Here is a 21911-nt window from a genome sequence, read left to right on the forward strand (position 1 = left end):
CAGCGAATTATGATTTTGCGAGTGCCAGAGCGCACACAGGCATCTCGCACTTTATGGCACCTTTGGGAGTGAGTGCGAACCACGCTGCGTATGAGCAACGAGTGCGAACTACGCGGCGTATGAGCAACTTACGACGCAATGTCTGTGACCCCTCGTCGTGTGCGGAACTTATGAAGTAATGACTGCTAACTACACGGCGTATGAGCAACTTAAGCAATTTGCACAACCCACGCCCGAAATGCAAATCTTTTTATTAGATGCGTACAATTTTATACTTCCACAACATTTCCATTACGAACGGCCGCCGACTTTCCGCCATTCTCACACGCATCGAAAGCTGAAAGCGCCCAGGTGGGTGAATGCTGGGAATTAGGGACACCGTGCCCTCGTTTTTCAGATAGTAAACCTTCGGCTTGATGGGACACTTAAAGTAACTGCCATTGACCACCAGGTGCTTGTAGGTTTCGCCAAACACTTTGAACAGCATAGGATTGTTCAGAAAGTCACAGCCCTTAATGTTTTCCATCTTGTAAAATATCCTCTGGGTTTTAAGCACTTTTACTGAAATATCGATGGTAAAAGCAGGGGCCAGTTTAACCACTCGAAAGGTGTATAAAAGTTTAGAGTTGGGGACTTTTCGGAAATACTCCACATAATCGTGATCACAACTTGTCTCCAGAGATTCTAAGATAAACTCTATGTTGCCCTTTTGGAAGATCATCGGCTGTCGAAGGTAAATATATTTAATGTATTTATATACGGTATTTTAAGAGAGCGTACCTCTTCTTTTGCTACTACATAAAGTAGGCAACACAGCCAGAAAGAAAGGAGACAACAACCTCTGAATGCCATGGAGCCACAACTGACCACATGATTTCGTTTTTCTCAACAACAATTCACTGATGAACTATTAATTGACCACGAATCCAATTATTGATGAAAGATTACTTTATAAAGCAATTGGGAATAACTAAATGTGTGTAAATTACTTTATATATTTTTACAGAGCAATAAATTAAAATTATTTTATTTAATGCGCATAATTCTATATTTCCACAACATTTCCATGGCAAACGGGTGGGAACTTTGTGCTATTTTCACACGCATCGACAGCTGAAAGCGTCCAGGTGGGTGAAGGGTAGGAATTATCGAAATCGTGGCATCGTTTTTTAGATAATAAATCTTTGGAGTAATGGGGCACTTAAAGTAACTCCCATTTACCACCAGCTTTTTGTAGGTTTCGCCAAACATTTTGAACAGCAGCGGATTCTTCAGAAAGTCGCAGCCTCTAATGTTTTCTGTCTTGTAAAAAACTCTTTGCGTTTTTACCACTTTCACTACGATATCGATGGTAAAAGCAGAGATCGCTTTCACCACTCTAAAAGTATATACCATAGTCGAGTTTGGGACTTTATGAAAGTACTCCACGTAATCTTGATCACAATTCGTCTCCAGGGACTCGAAAACGAAGTCAGTATTGCCCTTTTGAATCACAACTTGCTGCAAAAATGTAAAATTTTCAATTCAAACATATATTTTAATTGGAAATCGGAAATACCTCATCTCTTGCTACTACAGAGAGTATGCAAAACAGCCAGAAAGAAAAAAGAGAACACCCTCTGAACGCCATGGCACCACAACTGACCAAATGGTTAAATTTGTTGCAACCACAATTCGACTGATGAGCGATTAATTGACCACAGTCATTCAGTCGGAAAATTACTTAAAACTTTTACTTAATGGCATTTGCAAATGTCGTATTTCCAATTAAATATTGAATTGAAATATATATTTTAAAATAAAATAATTTTAAAATTGTTTACACATTGAAAATTGCAAATGTTTTTATTTAATGCGTACAATTTTATATTTCCACAACATTTCCATAACGAACGGCTGTCGACTTTCTCCCATTCTGATCCGCACCGATAGTTGAAAGCTTTCTGGTGGATGAATGCTAGGAACCATTGTCATCAAACCGTCATTTTTAATAAGGTAAACCTTCGGCTTGATGGGACACTTAAAGTAACTGCCATTGACCACCAGCCGTTTGTAGGTCTCGCCAAACATTTTAAATAGCACAGGATTATTCAAAAAGTCACAGCCCTTAATATTTTCCACACTGTAGAAAATCCTTTGAGTTTTTACCACTTTCATGGTAATATTAATGGTAAAAGCAGGGGCCAGTTTTACCACACGAAAACTGTATAGAAGTTTCGAGCCGGGCACCTTATGAAAATACTCCACATAGTCGTGATCACAATTCGTTTCCAGGGACTCGAGGACAAACTGAATGTTGCCCTTCTGGAAGACTATTGTATTCTAAAAGTGAAAAAATTATATAAAAATATATCAACTGTCTAACAAGTGAGAATACCTCATCTTTTGCTATCACAGATAGAGCGCAAAACAGCCCGAGAGAAAGCAGAGAACAGCCACTAAAAGCCATGGAAAGCAAACTGACCAGATGATTTTATTTCTCCACACTAAATTACAATGATGATCTCTAAGCATAATCATTTATATCGTATTATTTAAAACCCCAGTGGTCCCAGTGCTCATACGGACAGACAGACAGATGGACATGGCTAGATTAACTCGGTTACACAGAGAAAACACCTCTTAACGAGGTAAAAAAGAAGTGACGATCGCACCATCAACATACAAAAGTTCTGATATCACATTTTGTGACGAAAAATGATTGTCTATTCGACTAAATAAATATACTTTGTAAAATTTCCGCACGCTGCAATATTTCACAGAAGCTGACCGAATGAGAACATTTTACAAAGTATATTTATTTATTTTTAAGCTAGTAGTTAGCGACTACATAGCATAATAGAGGCAAAAAGTCTTTTAACAGTTAACAGCCTTTATTTAATGCGTACAATTTTATATTTCCACACCATTTCCATAACGAACGGCTGTCGACTTTCTGTCATTTTTATCCGCGTCGTTAGTTGAAAGCGTCCAGGTGGATGGATACTAGGTATCATTGACACCGTGCCCTCATTTTTAATATAGTAAACCTTCGGCTTGATGGGACACTTAAAGAAACTGCCATTGACCACCAGATGCTTGTAGGTTTCGCCAAACACTTTGAACAGGACAGGATTGTTCAGAAAGTCACAGCCCCTCACATTTTCCATCTTATACATAATTCTCTGGGTTTTTAGCACTTTAACATTCATATCGATGGTAAACGAAGGGGCCAATTTAACTACCCTAAAAGTATATAGAAGCTTAGTGTTGGGCACCTTATGGAAGTACTCCACATAATCGTGGTCACAATTCGTCTCCAGGGATTCTAGGATAAACTCTATGTTGCCCTTCTGGAAGACTATGGGCTGCGAAAAGTTTCAGTATTTTATTAAAATTTATCAGCTTTTCAATTACAGAGAATACCTCGTCCTTTGCTAGCACAGATAGTATGCAAAGCAGACTGAGAGAAAACAGAAAACAGCCATTGAATGCCATGGAAACAAAACTGACGGGATAACTTTATTTCCTCATCCCGAAATGACAATGATGAGCTATTAATTGATCTAATAAATAATCATTGATAACAGATTATAATCGGTACTAATAATAACACTTTGCAGCATTTTTAGTGCTTTTTAACTTTACCTCGATGGATGCTATATTTTTGGATTCGTTACGAATTCCCAAGTTAAACTGCGTTTTCCAAAAAGTTCCCCGACGCAAGGATTCTTAGCAAAAGGACCTCAAAGTTCGAAAAATGCTGAAATTGGCCAACTTTGCGGAGCTCTCAGAGGCAAATGGATGCATGGTTTGATTCGATGTTGTAGGTTTTTAAAAGATACACCCTTTATCTTTTTTACCCCATACTTAAAAAATTTTTAAGATTTTTTTTAAGGCAGAAACAAATTATAGAAAACATAGTCAAAAAACATAAAAGTATACAGCTGCGGTCAAAATGGTAGTAGTGTTGCCGCCCTGTGTATTTAAAAGTTTGTTGTTGTAATTGATCTTTTCCTGGTAATATTGTATTGATTATAATTTTACTATTAGACTAATTGGATAAGAAAAAATTACAACATGAAACTTTTAAAAACACAAGGCGGCAACACTGCTACTATTTTGACCGCAGCTGTATGTTTTTCAGTTGTTTTTTGGAATTTATTTCTGCCTTAAAAAAAATCCTAAAATTATTTTATGTATGGGGTTTGAAAGATAAAGGGTGTATCTTTTAAAAAACTTTAACTTCGAACCAAGCCATGCATCCATTTGTCTCTGAGAGCTCCGCAAAGTTGGTCAATTTCAGCATTTTTCAAACTTTGAGGTCCTTTTGCTAAGAATCCTTGCGTCGGGGAACTCTTTGGAAAACGCAGTTTAACTTGGGAACTCGTAACGAATCCAAAAATATAGCATTCATCGAGGTTTATTTTTGATCCTGCATAGTGTAATTAAAGGCCAATTGGAAAAAAATTTTGTGCGTTTAAAACAAAATCCCTCTGAGAAAAAGAAAATAAGGATAGATTGGTTATATTTCCGCTAAAAAAATCTTAGAATCCGATCGCCTGTAAAATAAGTTAAAAGTGGACCAAAAACAGAATTTTTCAAATTTTAGGTCCTTTTTCTTACAATCCTTGCTTCGGGGAAGTTTAAATTTGGAATTCGAGAAGAGTATGATTGTATGGCGACCATCGAATAAATAAAGCATTTATTTTGTAACGCAGTGTTTTAAAACAGTTAAAACTTAAAATGTCTTCATTCAATGAGCACATTTGTATATGAAGGGTTTGTAAATTTCTCTCGCTTCTGGCATAGACCCCTGAAATAATATGCCTTTCGAAAGAAATCTGTGTTGCAAATATGCAACAAATTTGCAATATGTAACAGGGAAAAAAAAGTAAGTCAATCGCTGAAAGCCATGGAACCACAAGTGGTTAAATGATTTTATTTTTCCAACCACGATTCGTCTGATGAGCTATTAATTGCCACCAATCCAATCATTCAGGTGAAAGATTACTTAATAACGCTGTCGGAAAAAACCAGTTGCGGCCAGACACACGTTGTTATACCCTTGCAGAGGGTATTATGATTTCAGTCAGAAGTTTGCAACGCAGTGAAGGAGACGTCTCCGACCCCATAAAGTATATATATTCTTGATCAGCATCACAAGACGAGTCGATCTAGCCATGTCCGTCTGTCCGTCTGTCCGTCTGTCTGTCTGTCCGTCTGTCCGTCTGTCCGTCTGTCCGTCTGTCTGTTTCTACGCAAACTAGTCTCTCAGTTTTTGAGCTATCGGGACGAAACTTTCGCAAAAGTCTTCTTTCTATTGCAGGTAGTATATATGTCGGAGCCGACCGGATCGGACAACTATATCTTATAGCTCCCATAGGAAGGATCGGAAAAAAAAACTTTAAAAAATTCTAGCTTCGGTGTTTTTGGAAATATTACCTTCTACTTTTGGGGATGTTATTTTTTAAATATTTCTGAATTTCGAATTAATTATTTTAAAAATCGGACGACTATATCATATAGCTGCCATAGGAACGATCGGAAAATTAATGAGAAATATTAGAAAATTGAACATTTTTGCGATTTGTTAATTAATAGGAATGATCTGCAAGGGTATATAAGCTTCGGCTGGCCGAAGCTAGCTTCCTTTCTTGTTTTACAATAACATATAACAAATGAAATATACATACTTTCGTTGTGTTTAAAATAGATTTATGTATTTAATTATTTTAACAATTCGTTTATTTATTTTGAATAACAACTTGCAGTTTTAATATTAAAATATAATAATATTATATTTATAATGATATTTATTAGCCATTGAAATACAAATAAATTTAAAACAATTTGAATATTAAGTTGAAAATTAAATTAATTTTCTATTTGTTTTTAATGTTTACAACAGGGACCGTAAATAATGATTACACAGGTCAACAAAATGGACTTTATTAAAAGGTGCAGGCTTATTGGCATTAAAACATGTTAATATAGACGTATATAAGCATATCTGCATACTTAGTTTTCGCGATTAACGGGTGGTATTTGGGCAATCGCGGTTTGAAAAAAATAGCAACATTTAATTTTTTGATTTAAGATATCTTCGAGGGTCTGTGCTCAGTTGTAATAATACCTATGCCAAAATCAATCGAAACTTTTTTTTTCGATAGAGGATTGAAATAAAAGGTTCGGTTTTTCGATCGGTCCCACAAAGTTGCATACCAAATATTAAAATAACTCAAACGAGTCTCAAGTGCTGCATAACTGAAAAATCGGAGCTAATTTACAAAAATATTTTTTTAAAATAAACGGTAAGAGTTAAAAAAATAAATAAAAAACGATCCTTATATTTCAATCCTCTAACGAAAAAAAAAGTTTCGATTGATTCTGAGATTTGACCCAAATTGGCCTGTCACGTTTCACGTGGAATGAGCCTTATCCTCTTCTTCTTAAGAATTCGCGGCTTTTGCAGAACTAATTTAAATATCAAACCATGTATAGAAAAGGGTTTTAGGTAAGTAGAAATCGGTTAACAAAGTCTGAAGTATGAGTTGTTCTTAAGAATTCGCGGTTCTTCAAAAGTCGATTTCAACATAGAACCTATTTAAGACATAGGTCTATAGCTTCTATACAACCCAAAGCCTATTGATGTGAGCACTGGCATCATGGAGTATTGGGAGCGCCAAAAGTTTGCTTATCCTTATTTATATAAGCTGGCCAAGTGCACGCGGTTCTAGCCACAGAAGATAGCGTCGAGAGGTCGTTCTCCGCTCTTAAACTTGTGCTAACGGACTTAAGGTGCAATCTAAGCTCAGAGTCCTTACAAAAGATTTTATTTGTAAAACTAAGGGCCGGTTTCTCGAGTCCCTGTCAAAGTCCCTGATAGCTATCTGTTCGAAAAACTTAAATACCAGATAAACTGTTCGTAAAAGCAAATCGGCTTTCTCGACTGCTTTAATTTATCTGAACGAGAAACAATTACAGAGTGCTGTTAACGCACAGAATTGTGCTGTGAAGGGTAAAAAATGGCGTGCTTCGATTATTTCATCAGCTGTTTGGGTATAATTTAAAGGAAAAGTCAGCTGTGATTTCGTTTCATCTTCATAGTTGGCTTTGGGAAATCAGCTGTCATTCTATCGAGTCGAAAACGCTTAACAGGGACTCCGAGTCCCTGTCAAAGTTAGCTCTCACATTTATGCTCGAGAAAGCCAAAATGCCTTAGCAGGGACTTTATCTGTTCGAGAAATGTTAGCCGGCACTCGAGAAACCGGCCCTAAATGAATAAAAGTGATTTTCTAGTTAGCAAAATATGTTACTGTGGGCTTATATTCTTTGTTTGATTTACTTTGTGGATTTACGATGTGGGATTCGAACTCGTGATCTTAGCATGGTGTACCCACCCACTAACACGCAGCCTACATACCGAATTAGATCGTGGTGGAATAGTTAAAAAGTATATCAGTTGCCTAGATATGTAGTACCAATAGTAATACAAATAAAAATTTAACTTTAAATAAAAGGGGAAAAAAATTAGGGTTTGAACTCGTGTTCACCGCACTGTGTACCAACACACTAACACCTAGCCTACTTATCGACTTAATTCTGGGTGGAATAGTTCATACTCTCTTGTTAAGCCATTTTAGTAACACATAAATGACATAAAAGTCTACTGCTGATAGAAAATGGGGTACGCAATTACCTCTTGTAAACTTAAAACCGCTTTTTTAATGGTTTATACAAAGAAAATCCATATTTTTTTTATCTGTATATATGCCCCGTGCTTCCACCTACAAGCACACATTTTAATCTTTGCAAAATTTAGCTTAGAACGGCTACAATCGCACTTTAAGTGATATTTTTAAGCGAAATAATATCGCTCACAAAATAATTTTTTGTGAGCGATATTTTTTTCTCTAAGGCCTAGTACTCACTTCAATCGAAAAGCCTACGAAATGAAAATCTCCATACAAAATTTTGAACACAAAATTTTCCGCCTGTCATTTTTGTATGGAAATTTTCGTTTCGTTGGCTTTTTGATTGAAGTGAGTACTAGGCCTTACATGTAATGATTATTCCTGATACATATTTATAAAACTCAAAAATAATGATTTTTCCTGATACATATTTATAAAACTCATAAATTATGATTATTTCTGAGTTTTTTGAATATCGCTTATAATGATTACGGTCCCTGGTTTAAAATCCATCGACTTATTTTACTGACTTTACTTTATTTTGACTACATTATATATCCATAGCATCTCCATCACAAAGGGTGCTCGACTTTCATGCATCCGAACGCGCATGGTGATCTGATATCTTCCCGGCGGGTGAAAAGAGGGCAACATGGCCACAGAACCCTCGTTCCTGAGGTAATAAACACCCGGCTTTATCGGGCAGCTAAAGAAAGTGCCATTCACGATTAGTCGCTTGTAAACAGACCCAAAAACGCGATTCATCAGGGGATTCATTAGAAATTGACAGCCGTCCAAGTTGTCCACTTTGTACATTACTCTCTTGGTTTTCAGGACCCTCACGGCTATGTCGATGGAAAAGGTTGAAGCCAGTTTCACCACGCGGAAGGTGTATATGTCCACCTTGTCGGGAACTTTTCGGAAATACTCCACAAAGTTGTGATCACAACTGGTCAGAAGAGATTCCATGATGAACTTCGAACCTCCCCTTCTGAACACCGGCGTTTGCTGTGGTATATCTAGCAATTATTATATTTTTGTTTACATAGTAATATATTTACCTCCTGATTAGCAGCTAAAGCAACTGCCCCAAGCCACAGGAAGGTCCACGCACAACCATCAAAACTAAAAATCATTTTCGAACTAATCGAACGAACCCGTTTTTCCCTTTTGCATTGGTCTTCAACCCATTAACGAGCTATTAATTGTGATATTTAATAGGTCAATTAGGGATGATTTTTTTTAGTTTTTCAAACGTTTTAAAAGAAAATTAAAGTGGTATTCTGATGTTTGGACTGCCTCATTTCAAACAAATTAGAAAGGAGATTTTATTGTCATTTGATATTTAGATCAAAACGAGTTTAAGTACGTATGACACGATATCGCCAGGTGATTTCCACAGTAAAAGAACCTTCCGCTTCTGTCTTTAATCGGACAATTAAACGAAACTTGCCAGGTGGATGAAATAGGGGCACAACGATTTCTCTTAGATTATTTCTCAAGTAGTACACACCCGGTTGAATTGGACACTTGAAAACTGTCGAGTTACCCACGAACTCTTCATAGAACACCGAGTAAATCTTAGAGAGCAGGCGATTATTTAAAAAGCTGCAGACGGCGAAGTTTTTGATATTATATACGGTCCTGTTTGTGCCCTCGTTTTCAATGCGATTATCCATGAACAGCTTTTTCACTAATTTGGTTGAATTTATCATCAGCATCTGAGATTCCCCAGGAACCAAACCAAAGTATTCCACAAATGTTTTATTATATTTTAGTTCCATGCCTAAGCCAACTGCTTTCGTTATGTGATCCTAAAAATATTATTATTTGAATAGAAGCTTTAAGGATATATACACAAGCACCTTTTCTTTTGCATTTATTCCCATTGGAGCCAAGCACAGACTCACAAAAATTATAGTAGATATGCTCTGGTCAATCATTGAACTAAAACTAAATTAACTGAGCTTTCGGGCATTGCTGACCGACAAAAACAAATTATTAAAAACTCATAACAATTTTCGCCACCACTTCGTGAAAGCGCTGAATGTGTAAAATAGCAATATGTTTTTGTTTTGCTTTTATGGTTAAAGCAAACAATACCTAAATCAAATTATTCGCGTCCCCTACCACTTTCGGTTTTGTAATTTTCGTGGCACTGAATTGGCACTCAAACAGAACAGCAAGAGCTGCGGATATTGATTGGTTTTAGGGGTTCTCCTTTTTCGACAGGTTTCCATGTGAGGTACTTGATTTTTACAAAACAATTGCTTTGGAGCGAAACGTAAAGGGTTCAAAAAAATACCACTGCTGTGAATACTTAATGGAAAAAAAAATATAAAAATTCCGAGAACTAGGTACCTCCTTAAAAAACCAAAACATTCGTATTCAAAAGTAAATCGATCCTTTTAAATACTTCCTCGTGTTCAGTGACAAGTGCTTGTCCTTTTTTCTTGAGCTTCGATTAGCTTAACGAACTTAAAACCTTCGCTTGAATAATTCAGAAGACAGGACGAACGTCAGTTTACCTCATCCTAAGGGAAAATCGATTAATCGATCGCCAGCTGAAGCACCATAAAGCATGGACAAAATCATTTTGCCAATTGCAGTTGGCGAGTGTAATTAGAAATCTATTTTTGGAGGCAGTCAGCAAAATGGTGACACGGTAACTGCTGCACAATCAATGGGGCGTATGCGCAATGCCAATGTAATGGACAAATTCACTTACCTTTCGCCGTCATCGTTGAATGAGAAATCGCCCAGTAGTAGATCTCGAAAACGATATCGTGGTTGTATAAGGCGCGACATGTTGCTATTGTTGTTGCTGCTGTTGCTATTACTGTTGATGTTGCTGTTGTTGCTGTTGCTGTTGATGTTGCTGCTATTGCTGTTGCTGTTGCTGTTGCTGATGTTTGTGGTCGTTATGGTCGGCACTCTCAACTCGGTGATGGTCTGGGCCACAACTGCCTCGCCAGCCCCGTCACTTATTCGAATATCACTAAAGTCTGTCACATTAATTAAACACTCATCGGCAGCTGCGTATCCCCGCCGTCCCAGCTGCTGCTGCTGCTCCTTATCCTTGCCCTGTTCCTGGAGATGCCTTCGTCCTGCGACGAACTCATCGTCACGCGGCGCACTTGTGCCCGTCAGCAGATAGCCGCCAGTGGCCCGGTTGGGCCGCGGCGAGCGTAGGCGCGTCCACAGATTGGCGAGTGTCCTTCTGGTCGAACAATGCCCTTACCTTTGCCGGCCCACCTCTTTAGCCCGGTCAGCCCAGTCAGCCTGGTCGAGGACCCTCCGCGGAGTCCGGCTCTGACGGTTCTTTAATTAAACCAATGGCACCCGAGAATTTATTAGCATTACAACGGTCCCGCGACAGGTGCGTGCAGGTGTATCGATCTCAGTTCGGACATGGCTCTGGAAATATGCACACAGAATGGAAATAAAGGAAATCAATAAAGACAAGTACAATAAAAATACTGAAGGTACTTGAATGCTTTATGTATATATTTGGGGGAGTCAAGAAGGCGCTCAACGTATGCAACAATATTTTTCAAAGCTGAAAGTACCTACGATTAATAGTTGCTTTATTTTTTTCTCGCATACTTTTATACACCTCCACCTTTTTTTGCTAAAAAATAAATTAATTTGAATAATATTTAGTAATATCGCTTGCTGACACCATTGAACCCCTTAAAAATAGCCAGTAATTTGTATTACACATTTGCGATTTGACCGCATTGATTTGCCATTTTGAAAGCCTTTTCAGCTTGGCCCATAAATCCCGTCTGTCAGCAATCCAATTCACGTCAAAGGGCAACAAATTCAATTCAAACAACACGCGCAAACAAGCGCCAGGGACGAGCAAACAAACAAACAGATAAGCAAACAGACAGTCGGACACATGAGTGAGAAAGGTACGGAGCTAGCCTCTAGCCGAAGTACAGTGCAGGGCATAGTGTATATATAGATGCTGATGCTTCAGAAATATATACGTAGGTACTGGCAGCCGAATCAAATCATCGCTCAGACAGACAAAACACACACAGGACGCAGATTGCCGGCACTTGAAGGCCCTTGAAGTGCCCCACTTTTTGTTGTCTGTTTGTGAAAAATGTACGCAATTATTGCCGCCAGGACGAAACGGAAATGAAGGGGGGACAATCAGGGCCAGGTGTCCTTTGCCTTCCGCAAAAGCGCTAAATAAATTTCCCGCCCGTTTGTTTCGCACTTTAATTAGATTTGCTCCGCCGTGCATCTCGGTCGCTGTGCGCTCTTCACAATTTGGCATATTTATGCGACTGGCAAATATTTCACTTAAAGTGTTTTTTAATTAGTTACAGCAAATTAGCGCTGGCGAAATTAACAAATTTGTCCACACCATCTGTAGCTGGCTCGGAAATTCCAATTCCCCCACCAGTCAGATGCTCGCTGGCAAATTAGTTTTTCAATTAGATTTATAGTGTTCTGCATGGCATTAAAGTTTCAGTCCGCACAAGCGTAAATTAATGGACAACCAGGCATCTTCTTCAGCGATTACTGCAAAGCATATTTTAATCAGGTCTCTCTAGTGCAAAATTAAATTATCTTCTATTCAGCGTATTCATCGAAATATAATGTTATAAAATAATGTTTCATGATTTAATAACTTTTAAATTAACATATTAAATTAAATAGGAATAATTAAATAAATAAGAATACGGAAATAATAAAATTAAATTAAATTATTGTGGTATCATATTTCTTTTGTGCCTTCCTGTCAGCCATTACAAATATTTATTCACTGTTGTGCTAAGCCACTGAACTTGTTAACCCAATGAAACAGAAAATCACATTATTAAATAAACGTATTCTACTGCTGCAAAAACAGCTTTTTTAATCATAAACAACAACAATTTATTTCATTTATTTCTCAAACAATTTCTAATTGAGGCAAACACATATTTTATTTAACTTTCCGGAGCAAATAATACGTACATATGGGCACTTCCAGCAAAAAGTCCACCAAGCCAAAAAACTTGAAACTTGAAAAAAACATATTTCCACATGATTTTTCCGCCATATTAGTTTCTAATAAGTTGGATCCTGAGATAAACTAAAAATTTGGAGTATAGTTTGATTATTTGTATTACAAACCCCAAAAATATACACAAAAGTAAGTTTTTGGCCATTTTTTTGTTATTTTTTGGACTTGTCTTCTGTTATAATATGTGACATTTTTCTGTACTGATTGCTTCATTTACATGTTAAACTATTAATTTAAAAGCAAAACATAAAGCAATTGAGGGATAGAGGTAAAGAAATCCACTTTACAAAACAGTCGGAAAAAATGTCCCGAGCGACATGTCCCGAGCGAATGTGCTTGAAACTGCATTAAAAAACAACGGAAAAAAATTTTTGAGTAAAACCAAAACCATTTCACAGCGACATGTTTGAACAACAATCTAAAAAAATTGGCGTTCATATATTCCTTCAGAATTCGCTCATTTCTGCTGTTGAATGAACTTCCCCGAAATCCACTTCTATTTTTGTCCCGAGCGAATACGGCAGTTTTTTAACGATATCTTAAAAACTAAAAGTGGTACAAAGTCAAGATTTTTACAAAAAATAGAGCTTGGGGAGAGTGAAAGGAAATGCCCATAATTAAAATTAAAATCAATTTTGTTACAATTTTTTTTCAACTTTAAAGGTGTGCAAATGTCCCGAGCGACATTTTGGAAGTGCCCATATATACCTATCTAATATTGATTTCCTCCCATTTGGCTCGTTAGTTTCATAATTTGCTTTGGTGGTAAATGGAGCTGCTTCCTGCGCCATGCAGAACCCATTTAATTTCTAATCATTATTTATGAAATGCCACCACATTAAGCGAGGCCTTCCCATTGTTATATGTGCTTGCCAAGATATGCCATAATGTCTTAATTATCTTTTTGCCGGCACACAAAACGATTTGCTAGCCCACGCATAGATGGATATTTTTTGGTTTTTTGTGATTTATAGACTGCTCTTAGGCCCAAAAGTGAGAGGATCTTTTCAGCGGACAGATAACAAATTATTGTTTCCCATGCACAGGAAGGAGGACGTTTTCCATTATTTTCCAAAAAAGAAAAGCTACACTTTGCGTGCCGAAAGGGGTTGGGGCTGGCAGCCCTATTTTATATTGGTCTGTGTGGGTGTATTCATCAACAATAATTGCCCAGACCTGTGCTCCTAAGCCTTTCGCTCTCGCGTGTCCCGTTCAGTTGGCCCCAACCTTTCTTTCCTGCACTCAAAAAATAGTTTTTTTATATTTCGTGACCAAGTTTTGTTTAAGTACTAACGTTTATTTAAATATATATACATATATAAAATATTTAAACATAGTAAAAAGATTTATTTAATAATTAAAGGTTAGCTAATAATTTAAAAAAAGGAAACACTATTGCAAGCCAATTATCTAAACAATTTATGAGTGTAAATTAAATATTTTAGTTTAATGGTAAAATGGTTAATTCCCAAAGTTTAAAATATACCTACATAATATAAGAGAATATTTGAAATATTGTTTCATCCTTAAGCTAATCCAGATACTAATTTTAGCTAGAAGAACCGATTCTTCTATGTATCCAATACGAATTGTTTGTAACACAATATCCAAAAAAGGTAAAAGTGAACTAAACTTAAAGTTTACAAATACCTATAGTTTCTTGACTATACATATGGATTCTTAAAGTGTACTTTCTGCTTTCTCATCATCAACACTGTAAGCGAAGAGGCTTTCCTTGCCGTCTTTGTTTTTCTAAGTCTTTATTATTCTTTGGCCCATACAATGTCCCGCAAGAAGTCGTCGCCAGTTGTCTTTGTTGTTGCTGTAACTTTTGTTGTTGTTGTTACTTTTATTGTTTTTTTTTTTCCCAAGTATTAACTAAAGGACCCCGGAGCTGCTAAACAAGCCGCATCCGCGGTCTGCCCGACCCCCTTTTTACATCCACTCGTTATTATTATTTTCGCTGGTTTATTTTTTTGTGACACTTGGAATATTTTATAACAAAAACTTGACCCGCTTTTCTCCAGCGAAGGAAATCCGCATTTCCCGCCTCTTACATCGCCACACACCTGCCCATCATCCACTGCTGACTTATTGTTTTATTTTTTGGTTGTGTTTTATCATTGGACCGCCCGTCACCCACACATACTCCTCGATTTTTTTCCGCACTTATCCCCATCGCTTTAATCCCGGTTTTCATTTTCCAACTTCTTTCTCAGCTGCGCAGCGACGCTTAATTAAAATTAACATTTCATGAAGTGCTGGTTCACAAAAACAAAAAAAAAGCAGGAGGGTGCAAATGGCGCTTTTCGAAAACTCAAAATAAAATAAAAAGTTTGCTTAATCGTTTTATAAATATTTAAGGCTTATGGCGGTCTGATCTGTCTAACGGCTTCGGGTCCCGACGCTGACTTTCAATTTAAATGCGATTTGGCTGTTTTTTTGTGTCACCTTTTGTGCCTCTAAATTACCTTGGCTAAGCTGTTAATTATATTTCAATGGCTTGTTTATTTCATACTTACGGGAAGGGGGTTACAACTGAAATCCCTTTAAATTATTATTCATTTATTGTTTGAGCTTTGTAATTTCAGTTTTCTATGTAATTGAATATATTATTCCTTTAATTTCTTTTTGAATTCATGACTATTATTAGATAAGGTTTTAACTAGGAAATTATTCTAAAGTTACGGTAGTTTTACTCCTGATTGTATTTTTTCTACAAATTATAATTTTATTTTAAAACCTTGTAAAGTTTCTGCTAAAAACCTATGTAGTACTTCCAAAAGGCAAAATTAAGTAAAACAAAAAAGTATATTCACGTATGTATATTCTTATAAACAAATTTTTTAATCAACCCTAATTATACTTTTATGGAACGCTCTTACGGTTAATTGCTCGCCTAACAATAAGCATTGCCTACATTTTTAACAACCCTTTAATTACTTTTAGTATTAATTATGAAAGAACCCCTCAAACATTAATTGGCTGTCCGAAGCAAACATCGTGAATGAATATTAACATTTGTACCTACACATACCGTGTGCATAAATTCTTGTTTGTTTTTATTTTTTGGTGACATTCGTAATTGAATGCATTATTCAATGGTCGCCGAGGGAGTATTTTTTCGTACCTTTTTTATAGCACTTTAACACTTTGATGGCCGGCGGGTGCTAGAGGGCTTAAAGCTGTTGGGTCTGGCGATGTAAATAGCTTGGCATATTTTATGAGGACAGTTGTTGGTTCGCAACTTTTCGCCCCCTTCGAAAAATAACTTTATCGTGGCAGCCGTTACTGCATTTACCATTACAACTGGTCAGAGAAAAAACTTTTTCGAAGGCGATCAGATCACTTGAGGGGTGTTTCTGTGGAGTGGGAATATGGTGTTGAAGATGATTTGTTCGCAGCCTCACATGCTGGGGTTAGTTGGCAAACACACACACGAACGAACCGCATGGGCAAACAAGTGGGGAAAGTTTTCGCGGAAAAAGTTTTCCCTCCCAAAAGGTGTGCACTTTGTCAGAATGCGAGAATACGCCGAATTGCGGTCCCTAGACCCAAAACACCGAGGCGATAAGACAAATAAATGGAACCCACGTTTGAAGACCGTTCACCGTTATTCCTTTCTACTGCTGAGCAACCGCACGCGCGCATCGCTAAATTTGAACTGAACCGGAGCGCCAAAAGTAAAGCAAAAGCAAAGCGGTAGAACGAAAGCAAAAGAGGAAAACACGCGGCGTGGGCGAAGGCGGTGCTTATCAAAATCAGCTGTTCGCAAGCTAACTTCAAACGTTAGCTTTCAGGAGCAAAAGCTCTAAAGACAGTCAAGGATGCAAAAATAAGGAAGCTTTCGAAAACAATTAATTATGAAGAGGGATTTAAATATTTTTATAGGAATTATTAACGGAAAAAAGCGATTGCCCCAAAGAATACGTTTGTACCCGCCCTAAAGTATACTCTACAAAAAACTCCTTAATATACACTTGTTTTAGTTCTTATACACGTGTGCTTGCTTGCTGCAGAGCATACTTCAAGGCGAAGCCTACTTATCCTTGTCCCTCTGTATCTGTTCGTTTATTTCATCCCAGCACTTAAAGTTACAAAATTACTTATAATATATGTATAAATCAGGATACAAATTTTCGAAAATATAAAACGTGTATGATACAATAAGTTTTCACTTTTCTATTGTTATTATTGGTGAAAAAACTTTAAAACATTTAAGAATAAATCTTTGAAAGCAAATCGTTAACTTGTCTACGTTTTTCAACAATTTATGCAAAATAACACCAGTTTACAAAAAAAAATTTATGAAATACGCCCTTCATAAACCTTTTTTTGTCTGTTAAGGTACATCTTAATAATTAAAAAAAGGGCACTTACAATTTTTTGTATGGTACCAATTTTTTTGAAAGTGCACACTGGGCCAGCCGATCAGATTTTTGGCCAAAAATACGTTTTTCTTTTTTAAGAAAATGACCAAATTGAGTTTGGGATCCTTTTTATAATACATTAAACTAATTTATGCCAAAGTTTTAAAGAATTCGGGCAAGTAGTTTTCTTTTACCATATTTTCAAAGTGAAAAATTCATAAAATATTGATGGAAATGAAAAAAAATTTAGAAGTCAAAGATGCTGATGTTGCTGTTCGACTTCTTTCCGAAACTTGCAGAAGGGATTATTTTCAACAAGTAAAAAATATAATATAGCTCGTATGTCTTACTTGTTTGCTAAAATAAATGTAATTGTTAATTTTTACGCTTTTTTTCAGCAAATGAGTACTTTGCTTTTCGAGTGCCTTCGAGTGCCATCCCCAAATTAGTTCATTCCTTCAAAAAAAAATTCGTTGATCAATTTACTAAAAGCGTAGCCCACCGACTCGATGCGGTTTTGCCTTAGTTTTCGGTAATTTAAGTTTTAATTGAAGGCTTAACTCGAAGTCGAGCTATTTTGAAGAGCTTAGCTAAGAGAGCCCAAGAGTATGCCATACTTTATTTCTTCAGGTTTTGGTGAACATTTTGGGCTCAAAAATTTGATTTTAGTGTGACTAACATCTAAAATCTACTTTTTACGTACACTAATCGATTATGGTATTTTCCAAACCTATATCTATCTATTTAATCAGGACTATGCAAATAAAAATGTAGCATACTTTTGTGATGACTTCAGAATATGTCAAATTAACATTAAACAAATCAAAAAACAATATTTTTAAACAATTTTTTTTACATAATTTGATTATATAAAACTTAAAAGGTAACAAGAACAAAAAAATAGAAATTTTTTTTAAATCGATTGTTTGATAAACATTGATGTGGGAGCCTCCGAAAGTTGCACTTTTTAACGGTTCATAAATCTTAAATGACATAATATTTTTTAGTGATTTTAATTTTTTTTAGTTTGTTTTATCTCATACTTTATTGTTTTCGAAAATGGAAGAAGTGCGTCTTCTAGTTATTTTTTTAAAAATAAAAAACCGAAAAGCACGTAAAATTTTCCGACTTTGGTCTGGATTATCTATATCATATAAAATTCCAAGAAATTTTACTTTTAGTTCGTTGGAAAGTTCAATCTTTTAAGAAAAAAACGCAAAAAACTGCATCCTTCTAACTGTCCTAGGAAAGAAATTACAGATTTTTGGCCAAAAAATTAACTTTCTGGCCCAGTGTGAAGTGTAAAGAACGATTTTGTCGCTTTTTAAAAAACCGAAACTTATAACTTATACTTAAAGATATTTCATTGAGCCAACTAATAAGACCATCAACTCAAATATCAATCCCCGGTTCGATTTTATATCGATTTTTTACGTTGGGAAAAACGGGCATTACAGCCCTGTTAGAGCCCTGTTGTGTCAGTAACAGCTGTAAAAGGCCAAAAAACGCAGCTTTAGCTGGTGTATTATAATGATCAATAGCTACAAAAAAAAAACTTGGTAAAATCAACTGTAATATTTGTCAAACAAAGTAAATAGTTATTCCACAACAACAAAATACACACAATTAGCAAAGACACAAACCAAAAGCAAAAACAAAATACACGTAACTATTTTAATAGTTACGTAACTAACTTTGTTGGTCCATTTTACCAAGCAAATTTTTTTGTGTGTATATTTTGAGTATTTGGTAATAACATTGCATTATCTTGAAATTCTACCTATTCCTCAAAAATAAGAGCGCCAGTAATTTGAATGATTCGATTACATTGCGATAATAGCAGTCTTTCGATGATCTAGAAGCTCAGGCTAAAACCCGGTTCGCTCTTTAATTTTTACAGTTTCTTTATCATTCTCTCTATCACTCTCCCAGTTCGTCATGGCTGCCATCCACTCCTCTCCACCCCGAATACATTCTATCTGGCGTCCCTTTTTAGCAGAAATCCCATTTTGTGAACAACGAACCTTAAAATGATAACCAACGACAAATGGAAAATTACCACAGAATGTTATTATACACATTACCACAGAATGTTATTATACACATTTTGTGGTAATTTTCCATTTCCCAAACGTTTTTCCGTCTTGAATTTCAACTTGTAACTGATTTTTCAACCAAAAGCAAGAACTGTACTTGTTACACACGAAAAACTAAAAAGAAACAGCCATTGTAACGAACAATAATGACAGGAATTCACTTTCAACCTTCTCATATTATTTATAAGGATCTGATCTTTTATATTATGCTGATCTTATTCCAAGTTGAGTTCCTTTTTTGTGAACTGTCGTTTGGCTTCTGGCTCTGCCTGTGCGACTACCCAAACCCACTTCACCCATTCGTGAAACCCACTGAGAGAATATTTGCACTAGTGTGCGAGTTTCCGTTAGACCCACGCACACAGTCTCATAAATTACCTCGCTCTTTTCTCCCAATTGGAGGCTCGTTTTGTGTACGTGAACGGGAGAGCACGGCGATCCATCGTAGTGTGCGTTTTCCACGGGCACTTACAAATACCAATTCACTGTTCATCGCTCTCTCGATCTCACTGTCCCGCTATCGGTGAACTCGAACTTTCGCTTGTGTTGGTGTTTCGCCACTGAACACCACCACTATTGCATATTCAAATGCTCTCTGACGCTCTGTTTATGTTTGGAGCCGGTAAATCCATCAGCTGGAGCGGATCAGCTGTTTGGGGGCCGATCCTGATGGAATTTGCATTATTTGGACAATTAGAACTGGTTAAAAAGAAGAAACACGAACAAGCCAAACTGTACTTTTGTACAAGTTACTTCTAGAAGCATTTCGTCACAAAGTCCAAAGTTGGGTGAGGCCATAATCAGGTTTGTAGAGGCCCCAGTCCAGTCTCAAACAAATATGGAAACCTTGCACGAGGTCCCCCCATTCCGCCTTCCATCCCCCTCCTCCTTCCCTCTGCTTTGAATTGTTTATTAATCTATACACTACACCACATACTATATATGAACATGCGCGATAAGGCAGCGCCCGTTCTCTGTCTCTATCGCTCCCACAGGTGGAACCGATCCAGCTGGGTATAAAAGGCAGCGGTCTCTCGCAGTCAGTATTCAGTAAGCAACAAGTGAGCGAGCCAGCAACAGCTACCAGCTGAGCAACTAAAGAGTTTTATCCAAGTGCTAAACTAGTAAAATCACATCAAGATGCGTTTGGGACAGACCGTACCTAACTTCCAGGCCGACACCACCAAGGGACCCATCAGCTTCCACGAGTGGCAGGGCAACTCGTAAGTGCCCTCCCTCCCTCCGATCCCCGGTCCTCAGGTGGGTGGTGCTCTTCTCCCACCCCGCCGACTTCACCCCCGTCTGCACCACCGAACTGGGCAGAATTGCGGTGCACCAGCCCGAGTTCGCCAAGCGGAACACCAAGTGCCTGGCGCACTCCGTGGACGCACTCAACTCGCATGTGGACTGGGTGAACGACATCAAGAGCTACTGCCTGGACATTCCCGGGGACTTCCCCTACCCGATCATCGCCGACCCCACTCGGGACCTGGCCGTCAGCCTGGGCATGCTCGACGAGGAGCAGAAGAAGGTCCCCGAGGTGGGCAAGACCATCCGCGCCCTGTTCATTATCAGCCCGGACCACAAGGTGCGCCTCTCCATGTTCTACCCCATGTCTACTGGCCGCAACGTCGAGTGAGTTTATCTTCCAGGAGTTTTTCAGATGGTTTCCTGACTAACGATCCTCCAATTTCGCAGTGAGATCCTGAGGACCATTGACTCTCTTCAGCTGACTGATCGCCTCAAGGTGGTGGCCACTCCAGCCAACTGGACTGTAAGTACTATCCCCGATGGAATTCAATTGAATCCCCACTAATCGTGCTTCTTCAATAGCCTGGCACCAAGGTCATGATCCTGCCCACTGTCACCGATGAGGAGGCCCACAAACTGTTCCCCAAGGGATTCGACAAGGTCTCCATGCCATCTGGAGTGAACTACGTGCGCACCACCGAGAACTACTAGAGCGCTGAAGATAGTAATTAACTTGAATTCCCGATTCCGCTTTGTGCCATAAATTAGTTCATAACAATTTGTATTAAAAATTTATTGTTACAAAATATCCAAATCCATTTTGTCACTGTTAATAAACAGCTTCAAAACACAAACCAACGTCACGGCTTTCGGATATTCGTGTCTATAATAGGGTTTTTTTTGTGGTTGCAATCATATATGCGGGTTGGTGTCCCGACTATCTAATACCCGTCACTTGGCTAAAGGGAGTGCGAGGGAAATGGAACATATACAATTTTTTTGATTGCGTATAACTTTTTAATGAATGGTCCGATTGGAAAAATGTATTCTACATTTCTATAGGTATAAAAATACACAAAAAAATTGCATTTAGACTTCTCGGAAATCTTTAAAGACAAACACATTTTAAAATCGTTAGTGGCTCAGCTGAAATATACTTGCGCTGCGTAGGAAGCCCAAGGATATGTATGGGAAATCTCAACCTTCTAGCTTTTGTATTTTCCGAGATATCAGCGTTAATACAGACAGATAGTCAGACTCGGCTAGTGATCCTGATCAAGAATATATATACTTTATGGGGTCGGAAACGCTTCCTTCTAGCTGTTACATATATTTGCAGGAATACAATATACCCTTTTACTCTACGAGTTACGGGTATAATAAATATTGATTGATGTTTAAAAAAACAGAAAAGGTTTGTAGATTCTGTGTAACTTTAGATAGTTCAGCAATATCATATTTTAAAAGGCTGTATTAAATATTTGTTAATAAC

The 21911-nt window shown here is 37.4% G+C and overlaps 7 protein-coding genes and 1 pseudogene across 9 annotated transcripts in view; 1 reads left to right on the plus strand and 7 right to left on the minus strand.

Annotated features, from left to right (window-relative positions):
- Positions 1 to 16340, minus strand: part of SLO2 (slowpoke 2) — a 118533-nt gene extending 102193 nt beyond the window's left edge. For all 3 annotated transcript variants that reach the window (XM_017150549.3, XM_070213224.1, XM_070213221.1), the window contains exons 1-2: positions 15833 to 16340; positions 10405 to 11093 (exon numbers count right to left, since the gene is read on the minus strand). In XM_017150549.3, the coding sequence (XP_017006038.2) occupies positions 10405 to 10484 (80 nt within the window). In that variant the 5' untranslated portion in view covers positions 10485 to 11093; positions 15833 to 16340. The remainder of the gene's footprint in view (positions 1 to 10404; positions 11094 to 15832) is intronic.
- LOC108063456 (uncharacterized) lies at positions 254 to 721 on the minus strand. The gene has a single exon (XM_017150563.2). The coding sequence runs from the start codon at positions 719 to 721 to the stop codon at positions 254 to 256; it is 468 nt and encodes a 155-aa protein (XP_017006052.1).
- Positions 1027 to 1630, minus strand: LOC108063434 (uncharacterized). Its single transcript, XM_070213517.1, has 2 exons — positions 1559 to 1630; positions 1027 to 1500 (listed from the first exon to the last, which is right to left on the minus strand). The coding sequence occupies exons 1-2, from the start codon at positions 1628 to 1630 to the stop codon at positions 1027 to 1029; spliced, it is 546 nt and encodes a 181-aa protein (XP_070069618.1).
- On the minus strand, positions 1846 to 2449 carry LOC108063433 (uncharacterized). Its single transcript, XM_070213518.1, has 2 exons — positions 2378 to 2449; positions 1846 to 2322 (listed from the first exon to the last, which is right to left on the minus strand). Exons 1-2 carry the CDS (start codon positions 2447 to 2449, stop codon positions 1846 to 1848), a joined length of 549 nt encoding a protein of 182 aa, XP_070069619.1.
- On the minus strand, positions 2874 to 3477 carry LOC108063432 (uncharacterized; annotated as a pseudogene).
- LOC108063431 (uncharacterized) lies at positions 8208 to 8812 on the minus strand. The gene is made up of 2 exons (XM_017150503.1): positions 8738 to 8812; positions 8208 to 8684 (listed from the first exon to the last, which is right to left on the minus strand). The coding sequence occupies exons 1-2, from the start codon at positions 8810 to 8812 to the stop codon at positions 8208 to 8210; spliced, it is 552 nt and encodes a 183-aa protein (XP_017005992.1).
- On the minus strand, positions 9038 to 9606 carry LOC108063430 (uncharacterized). Its single transcript, XM_070213545.1, has 2 exons — positions 9542 to 9606; positions 9038 to 9490 (listed from the first exon to the last, which is right to left on the minus strand). The coding sequence occupies exons 1-2, from the start codon at positions 9563 to 9565 to the stop codon at positions 9038 to 9040; spliced, it is 477 nt and encodes a 158-aa protein (XP_070069646.1). The 5' UTR covers positions 9566 to 9606.
- A 3866-nt stretch (positions 16341 to 20206) lies between the features above and the next one.
- Positions 20207 to 21277, plus strand: LOC123002498 (peroxiredoxin-6-like). Its single transcript, XM_044392726.2, has 4 exons — positions 20207 to 20391; positions 20429 to 20803; positions 20867 to 20942; positions 21002 to 21277. The coding sequence occupies exons 1-4, from the start codon at positions 20309 to 20311 to the stop codon at positions 21128 to 21130; spliced, it is 663 nt and encodes a 220-aa protein (XP_044248661.1). The 5' UTR covers positions 20207 to 20308; the 3' UTR covers positions 21131 to 21277.
- The last annotated feature ends 634 nt before the right edge of the window (positions 21278 to 21911 follow it).

This window comes from Drosophila takahashii, chromosome 2R, assembly GCF_030179915.1.
Source record: "Drosophila takahashii strain IR98-3 E-12201 chromosome 2R, DtakHiC1v2, whole genome shotgun sequence".
Taxonomy (NCBI): domain Eukaryota; kingdom Metazoa; phylum Arthropoda; class Insecta; order Diptera; family Drosophilidae; genus Drosophila; species Drosophila takahashii.